General features: G+C 41.8%; 1 protein-coding gene across 2 annotated transcripts in view; it reads left to right on the forward strand.

The window, feature by feature from the left end:
* Window positions 1-5,671: 5,671 nt before the first annotated feature.
* The window catches only part of LOC132977210 (E3 ubiquitin-protein ligase RNF123), a 28,143-nt gene continuing 24,221 nt past the window's right edge, over window positions 5,672-9,593 (forward strand). The window contains exons 1-2 of one of the 2 annotated variants that reach the window (XM_061041675.1): window positions 5,672-5,861; window positions 8,525-8,640. In XM_061041675.1, coding sequence (XP_060897658.1) covers window positions 8,559-8,640 — 82 coding nt within the window. In that variant the 5' untranslated portion in view covers window positions 5,672-5,861; window positions 8,525-8,558. The remainder of the gene's footprint in view (window positions 5,862-8,524; window positions 8,641-9,593) is intronic. The other variant, XM_061041674.1, reaches the window with a different exon arrangement.

Consider the following 9,593-nt stretch of genomic DNA (forward strand, 5'->3'; position numbering starts at 1 on the left):
CCAGCAGCGTTTCCTCTTTTCTGTTTATCTTTAAACTGCCGCTGGTTACACCATCTCTCTCTCTCTCTCTCTCTGTCTTTCACTCTCTCTCTCTCTCTGTCTCTCTCTCTCTCCCTCACTCTCTCTCTCTCTGTCTCTCTCTCTCTCCCTCTCTGTCTTTCTCTCTCTCTCTCTCTGTCTCTCTCTCTCTCTGTCTTTCACTCTCTCTCTCTCTGTCTCTCTCTCTCTCCCACTCTCTCTCTCTCTGTCTCTCTCTCTCCCTCTCTCTCTCTCTCCCTCTCTGTCTTTCCCTCTTTCTCTCTCTGTCTCTCTCTCTCTCTGTCTCTCTCTCTGTCTCTCTCTCTGTCTCTCTCTCTCTCTCTCTCTCTCCTATTACACATACATGGTAAGCACACGTTTAGCAATGTACGTGTCACAATCCTAGAGGGAAGCTGCCATTGGGATAACGAAAGCTACTTTTTTTGGGGACCGTGCACAGTGAGGGGAATGTTTTCTGATTTGGAGATACTACAGTCATGTTTACATGTTCATGTGGAAAAATCTCTTTTAGGATTAAAAATTCGGATTATCGGCTGCATCATTATGTTCAACAACATACAACACAAACTGAGCCACAGCTTGCTGTCTGCTTTGGATAAACAACAAGCAAGAAAAGTAAATCTCCAAAAGAAAAGATAATTTTTCCTCTTTTAGGATTAAAAATTCGGATTACTGTGCATTAACAGTGCAATAAAGATGGTTTATTGAAGGCCTCACACGGGGCACCATTTGTTGGGGTTGTATCAAGTCAACTTTGGTTATATTCTTTAATAATTATATTTAATTTTTAATAATATAATTAACACTATCATTAAACTATGTTTAATCACTCTTGGGGCACCACCCTGTAATCAGGGAAATATAACCAAAATATCACTCAAATCAGTCTCAAATTAGTTACTAATTACTAATATTATTAATAATTAATAACTATATTTAATAAATTGAAGGCGTGAAATCCGTACACAAAGCCCTCATACCCAGCTTATATCACAATGTAAATACACCAGTAATCACAAACAACTGCTCTTTTAAATTACAACAGAATTTATTTAAACAAAGCAACATCAATCCAAAATCAATGAACTTAATCAAACAAATAACTATTACAAACTAATCTAAGCAAACAAACATTATCAGTGTGTGTGTGTCTGTGTGTGGATGAGAGAGAGAGAGAGAGAGAGAGAGAGAGAAAACAAGATGGTGGAAAGAGACAATGCAACATGTGGCTTCGTCACATGGGGACAAAATGGTGGACAACAAAGGAAGCCGTGTGGCTACCTTTTGAAATAGTTTGAGCTCTCTGAGCTGAGTTCAGTAACTGTTACTTAAACACCAGAAAGCCAGTGGCCGGACTTTGATTCAACGGCGGGGACACTGGTCTTTCTGATTGTGAAAGCCGTTGACTGAGGGTAAACTAGCATAGCATTACACACATAGGTGAACACAGCAGTTCATCACAATAAAACAAATGCAGCAGCTTACAACAGATAACAAACAGAATGTGACATGTCGTCAACAATGATGCATAATTATCAGTGGTTATAAAAGAAACATTACTATTTCTGAAACTATTTCTGCCCAGACCAAAGCTCTTACTTGGGGTAACTCCTGGTGATCGTTGCAAAGTTGGTTAGATCGTCACTCCGTTGAATGTTAAATCAACAGATTCAGGCAGGGTTCCTTCGTGGCAGATGTAGGAGGAGGGAAGCGGGATTCAGATCTTCGACCAGAGCGCTGCTCTATAGGGTCTTCTGGTTGCAGGAGCCGAGTTCTTTATGTGTCCTTGTGGATTCAGGGATCAGTGGGCTTCCTTCAGCACTCCTGTCCAGTTGCGTTCAATGACGTCTTACGAAAAATCATAGGAAAGAAACTTATTTTTGCTCGAACCTGATAGCGTCTGATTGCGCCCAAAACTCCTAAAAATATGCTCTGGAAGTAGTCAGCTGAATCCTCTGATTCTTGAATTCAGCATGTGAAGAGTTACCTAGACTGAACAACCTCAGCTCTGGAGTTTAACCTATGTAAGTCAAGAGGAGGAAAGGGTTTGTCTTGAATCCTGGAGTCTATCATGGAAAGGGTATCCCCACTTGAAGAGGCAGAAGCAATGCCTGGCGATGGCTTTTAAAGACTGAAACTGCCTGTGGGTTAACCTCAGGCCTCCTCCAATGAGGATAGAGAATTCCGATACCCCCCACCCCCCCCACTTTTCACACCTATTTGTTAGTTTCTGTTGGGGGGGGGGGGGTGCTGGGCTAAGAGTCCTTTGTTTAGTTCCCTCCAAAATAACTATAGTCAGGCTTTAGAACTGTGATACAGGCCTGAGTCCTTTGTCCAGCAATCATGGCTGAGGCCCAACACCCTTTAGCTTTAAAAATCAGTTAGTCATCACATTTTATGGTTTATTGGTAGATTTCCTTTTGAACTGTGGACTGAAACACACCTCTGTGATACAAGAGGAGCAACACCATTGGTCAGAGGCAGCGTGCCAGAGCTCCACACCTCACCTGGTTAGCCTGAGACAAAACAGGAAACAGTTATTTATCTCGTAGAGACACACAGGCTGAGAGAGAGAGAGAGAGAGAGACAGAATCACCTTCTGAGCAAACTCCTGACTTTTAGTTCAGCTACAGAAGAGAAGAACTGCAACACCTGCTGACCCTCCACACTGACGGTGAGTCTGAAACTCAAAGTTCAAGTTGCACTTCAGTGACTCTGTGTACTTTCTGTGTTCAGCTTCACTCTGACACTAAATGGCTCCCATACCAGAGGAGGATCTGTGCTGCAGACCACAGGAAGAAACTTCAGGAAGCTCTGGAGCCCTTAAAGGAGAAGCTGAAGGATTCTGAATGAGTTAAAGGATTTGGTAAGCGAGCCATGACTGAATGTACTTTCTGCTTTTTTTTCAGCTTCACTTTGACACTTAATGGCTCCCATACCAGAGGATCTCTGCTGCCTGGTCTGTGAGACCCTCTACAGAGATCCTGTCATCCTGCCATGTAACCACAGATTCTGCAGAGACTGCGTGCAGATCTGGTGGGCGGGGAAACACAAACGGGAATGTCCAGTTTGTAAGAGAATATCATCGAACAAAAATCCAACAGTGAGCCTGGCGTTGAAGACCATGTGTGAGGCCTACATGTTGAAGAGAGATCTCAGGAGAGATCTCAGGAGAGCTTCAGAGGATAAGAAGAAGAAACTTCGGGAATCTCTGGAGCCCTTAAAGGAGAAGCTGAAGGATTCTGAACGAGTTAAAGTGAAGTTTGATAAAACAGCAGATCACATTTGGGTCCAGGCTCGACACACAGCGAGGCAGATTAAGGAGCAGTTTAAGAAGCTTCACCAGTTTCTAGAAGAGGAAGAGGAGGCCAGGCTGTGTGCACTGAGGGAGGAAGAGGAGCAGAAGAGTCAGAGGATGAAGGAGGAGATGGAGGCTCTGAGCAGAGAGATAGCAGCTCTTTCACACACAGTCAGAGACACAGAGGACGAGCTGAGAGCTGAAGACGTCTCATTCCTGAAAAACTACAAGGCTGCAGTGGAAAGAGTCCAGCAGCGCCCCCTGCTGGAGGATCCACAGCTGCCCTCAGGAGCTCTGATAGACCAGGCCAAACACCTGGGCAACCTGAGCTTCAACATCTGGAACAAGATGAAGGACATGGTCTCCTACAGTCCGGTCATTCTGGACCCAAACACTGTTCATCCTGAATTCATCCTGTCTGAAGATCTGACCTGTGTGAGAGGAGGAGAGGAGCAGCAGCTTCCTGATAATCCAGAGAGGATTGAAGATTCCTGGTCTGTCCTGGGCTCTGAGGGCTTTAACTCAGGGACTCACACCTGGGACGTCCAGGTTGGAGACATTTCAAACTGGAGAGTGGGTGTGTCTGTCCAGAGGAAGAGAAACATGGCGTCTGGATTCTGGGGAATAGAGTTACATGAAGGATACGTAGCGGTCTCACCATCAGATGAATCCACTGTTGTAGTTCAGAAGAATCCTCAGAGGATCAGAGTGAATCTGGACTGTAACAGAGGAGAGCTGTCGTTCTCTGATCCTGATACTAACACACACATACACACCTTCACACACACTTTCACTGAGAGGATGTTTCCATTCATTAGCTTTTTGGATTGGTCTGTTCTGTATCTCTTTCCTTTAGAAAGCTTCACCGCACCACTGAAGATATTACCTCTGAACGTCTGTGTGACACAACAACATGTCTGAAGTGTGAAGGTGGGGATCAGTTCACAGGAGACCCCTCCAGATATGTCTGCAAAATTAAAACTATAATTTCTTGGTTCATTGCATTCCCCAGAGAGAGGAAACCATGTGCTCTCTTTCATCTGTTTTCTCTGTCAGTGCTGTTAAGAAGAAGATAGAACATTATTTGCAACTTGCTGTCTGTCTCGAGCTGTTTTAATGTGCTGCAAGAATATATTTGACTTTTTCACTGGACATGTGTCATTTTTACTGCAGGTATGTAGAAATATTCTAAAGTTAAAGCCTGACACTGAAGATGGTGTAAAAACAAACATGAAAATGTGATGACTAACTGGTTTTTACTGCATTGAATCTATAATGTTGGAAACATGTTAACCCTTGTGGAGCTTAAATCAGAACTACTCTCCTGCTTGTAAGAATGTTTTTCCACTCGTTCCTTGATAGTGTGAATACGTCCAGTCACATAAAGCCTTGATGAAGATGTCATTAAAGTACATTGTCCTTTTCATGTCATGTCCCGCCTCCTGTGAGACATCTGAGCAGGGAAGTCAAGGGGCAGCCTGTCCTGAAATCATCTTTCCATCCATCAAATGCTGCCTCTCTTTAGCATCCTGACTTTGTGCAGGTCCTAACGTAGCTATACCCGGCCTAACGTTACTGTCCAATGGGATCGCACTGATTTTAATGCTATTAAATAAAGGGGGTATTCACATTTTGAAACAGGCAACAATGACTAAAACGTTTTTAATTAATGTAAATAGGTAATGGTGAATATTTAGGTTTAAAAAAAATTGTATGACTGCTTGCCCCATGCTTGCTGCATTGGATAAGAGCAGTCAGGAGGGCTCGTTTTTCATATGAAACTAGGCTGGCAGGCTGAATTTAAATGAAAATAAATCACATGATGTTACAGACGCTCGCACCTTTTTAATGTTTCCAATCCGCCTAAACAACCCGAGAGAAAACAGAGGTTTGTTTTTGCTTTCGCGATTTTTCCTGGTGTTATGCCGAGAAATGCATCCCTTCCGAAAATCGCATGCACCTCGCTGATTAATATCAAATAATATGGCAGACACGAGTTCTCTGCTGCTGAATTTTGCATCCACCCTTAAAATACTATGCTGCTGTATTTAGAATCCACATTTAAATGTACTCTACAGACACTGAAGAGTTAAAAACTGTTTGCAGCTCATATTTATCCAGGCTAATGAAAAAGCGTCTTTCACCGAGTCTAGAGAACAATAAGGACACTTTAAGTTATTAAGTTTAAACTTCATAAACTTTTATCAAAGATCTGCCTCAGATATAAGATTTATATCGTTTTTACAACACTTCCGCGAGATGCGTGCAGTTCTTGGCAGGGGTGCATTTCTCGTCATAACACCGGCAACGAGATGACAGGTTGGTTCAGTTTGTACTACTCGGCTTTCCGTAGCGCGAGAGGCGTTGACAAGTACAGAGAACTGTTGTGGTGTAAATGTTCCTCACACTCACGAAAGCAGCCTGAACATCACATGTTATCTTCATTATTGTACATTTTATACCTCACACGAGCAGATTACAGGTGGAGGAGAGGCTCACGGGACCCGGAAGTAGCTGCAGGTAGGTGAGCTGTCCTCAGTTAGCCGTTTGCCGCTAGCTGCCGATTAGCACAACAGTCTGTTTTTATGTCACTGAGACGTTACCCAGCTAGCTAACTGTTGACCCAGCAGGCGGGTTACCTGACCCAGCAGAGGGGTTACCTGACCCAGCAGGGGGGTTACCTGACGCTGGGTGACCCGTCGTCTCATGTTTCACCTGTTAAAGTTTTATTTTTAATAAAATGTAAATTAAAGTAGCGCAGTTAGCTAACGGTCCGAATGGGCTCCTCCGGCTAACTCTAACCTAACCTGATCTATACTAACCTGATCTATATTAACCTGATCTATACTAACCTGATCTATACTAACCTGATCTATACTAACCTGATCTATATTAACCTGAGGAGAATAACTGATCTATATTAACCTGATCTATATTAACCTGATATATACTAACCTGATCTATATTAACCTGATATATACTAACCTGATCTATACTAACCTGATCTATATTAACCTGATCTATACTAACCTGATCTATATTAACCTGATATATACTAACCTGATCTATACTAACCTGATCTATATTAACCTGATCTATACTAACCTGATCTATATTAACCTGATCTATACTAACCTGATATATACTAACCTGATCTATATTAACCTGATATATACTAACCTGATCTATACTAACCTGATCTATAATAACCTGATCTATATTAACCTGATATATACTAACCTGATCTATACTAACCTGATATATACTAACCTGATCTATATTAACCTGATATATACTAACCTGATCTATACTAACCTGATCTATACTAACCTGATCTATATTAACCTGAGGAAAATAACTGATCTATACTAACCTGAGGAGAGTAACACCTGATCTATATTAACCTGATCTATACTAACCTGATCTATATTAACCTGATCTATACTAACCTGATCTATATTAACCTGATCTATATTAACCTGAGGAGAGTAACACCTGATCTATATTAACCTGAACTATACTAACCTGATCTATACTAACCCTGATCTATACTAACCTGATCTATATTAACCTGATCTATACTAACCTGATCTATATTAACCTGATCTATACTAACCTGATCTATATTAACCTGATCTATACTAACCTGAGGAGAATACCTGATCTATACTAACCTGATCTATACTAACCTGATCTATATTAACCTGATCTATACTAACCTGATCTATATTAACCTGATATATACTAACCTGATCTATATTAACCTGAGGAGAATAACTGATCTATACTAACCTGATCTATACTAACCTGAGGAGAGTAACACCTGATCTATACTAACCTGATCTATACTAACCTGAGGAGAGTAAGAGTAACACCTTGTAGTTCTCCTGTGATCTTGTAGTTCTCTTGTGATCTTGTAGTTCTCCTGTGATCTTGTAGTTCTCCTGTGATCTTGTAGTTCTCCTGTGATCTTGTAGTTCTCATGTGATCTTGTAGTTCTCTTGTGATCTTGTAGTTCTCCTGTGATCTTGTAGTTCTCCTGTGATCTTGTAGTTCTCTCCTGTTATCTTGTAGTTCTCCTGTGATCTTGTAGTTCTCTTGTGATCTTGTAGTTCTCCTGTGATCTTGTAGTTCTCTCCTGTGATCTTGTAGTTCTCTCCTGTGATCTTGTAGTTCTCTTGTGATTTTGTAGTTCTCTCCTGTGATTTTGTAGTTCTCTCCTGTGATCTTGTAGTTCTCATGTGATCTTGTAGTTCTCTCCTGTGATCTTGTAGTTCTCCTGTGATCTTGTAGTTCTCTTGTGATCTTGTAGTTCTCTCGTGATCTTGTAGTTCTCCTGTGATCTTGTAGTTCTCCTGAGATCTTGTAGTTCTCCTGTGATCTTGTAGTTCTCTCCTGTGATCTTGTAGTTCTCTTGTGATTTTGTAGTTCTCCTGTGATTTTGTAGTTCTCTCCTGTGATCTTGTAGTTCTCTCCTGTGATCTTGTAGTTCTCATGTGATCTTGTAGTTCTCTCCTGTGATCTTGTAGTTCTCCTGAGATCTTGTAGTTCTCTCCTGTGATTTTGTAGTTCTCTCCTGTGATCTTGTAGTTCTCCTATGATCTTGTAGTTCTCCTGAGATCTTGTAGTTCTCTCCTGTGATTTTGTAGTTCTCTCCTGTGATCTTGTAGTTCTCCTGAGATCTTGTAGTTCTCTCCTGTGATTTTGTAGTTCTCTCCTGTGATCTTGTAGTTCTCCTATGATCTTGTAGTTCTCTCCTGAGATCTTGTAGTTCTCTCCTGTGATCTTGTAGTTCTCCTGTGATCTTGTAGTTCTCCTGTGATTTTGTAGTTCTCTCCTGTGATCTTGTAGTTCTCCTGTGATCTTGTAGTTCTCCTGAGATCTTGTAGTTCTCCTGTGATCTTGTAGTTCTCTTGTGATTTTGTAGTTCTCCTGTGATTTTGTAGTTCTCTCCTGTGATGTTGTAGTTCTCCTGTGATCTTGTAGTTCTCCTGTGATCTTGTAGTTCTTTCATGTGATCTTGTAGTTCTCTCCTGTGATCTTGTAGTTCTCCTGTGATCCAGAAACAGGTGCAAACTGTCCGTGAGCAAAAGAGTGGCGCTGAAACGCAGCGCTCACAGACTATGTGGATATTGGCAGTGAGGTTTGTAGATCAGTCATTAATCATTAAATCTGTCTGTTTCTCAGCACTGTATGGGCGACGTGACTCCAGTCAGACAGAATGAGCTCTAAAGGAGGCGGCACCGCTTTGACCCGCCGCAACTACAGGCTGGCCTCGGACACGGACAAACCCAGATCCACAGGTATGAAGACACCACCACAGAGTACTTATGTTCACTTAACACTCTTATTTTAAAATCCATCCACCACAGCAACCACAATCTACACATCTGTCAGACCACCACAGCAGACACAATCTACACATCTGTCAGACCACCACAGCAACCACAATCTACACATCTGTCAGACCACCACAGCAGCCACAATCTACACATCTGTCAGACCACCACAGCAACCACAATCTATACATCTGTCAGACCACCACAGCAACCACAATCTACACATCTATCAGACCACCACAGCAACCACAATCTACACATCTGTCAGACCACCACAGCAGCCACAATCTACACATCTGTCAGACCACCACAGCAGCTACAATCTACACATCTGTCAGACCACCACAGCAACCACAATCTACACATCTGTCAGACCACCACAGCAGCCACAATCTACACATCTGTCAGACCACCACAGCAACTACAATCTACACATCTGTCAGACCACCACAGCTACAATCTACACAACTGTCAGACCACCACAGCAGCCACAATCTACACATCTGTCAGACCACCACAACTACAATCTACACATCTGTCAGACCACCACAGCAGCTACAATCTACACATCTGTCAGACCACCACAGCTACAATCTACACATCTGTCAGACCACCACAGCAACTACAATCTACACATCTGTCAGAACAATGACGAACAAACAATGATTTTTATTGGCCATTTAAAGATCTACTGAACTCTGCTGATCATAATATTACAACAAAAACGGTTCTGCTGCATCAGAAAGAGTCCCGACAATTAAAATCCAGAGAAAGATTTACTCTCGATTAATCACATTTTTATAGCATGTTTGAAATTACATTTTTTCCATTTTGTATTTTCTATAATACTTATCTTTTTATGTTTTTTTTTTGATTGCAATAATTCAAAATGTGTTTTTTTTTTTTTTAAATGTCTG

The sequence above is a fragment of the Labrus mixtus genome, chromosome 7 (genome assembly GCF_963584025.1).
Source record: "Labrus mixtus chromosome 7, fLabMix1.1, whole genome shotgun sequence".
In the NCBI taxonomy this organism is placed as follows: domain Eukaryota; kingdom Metazoa; phylum Chordata; class Actinopteri; order Labriformes; family Labridae; genus Labrus; species Labrus mixtus.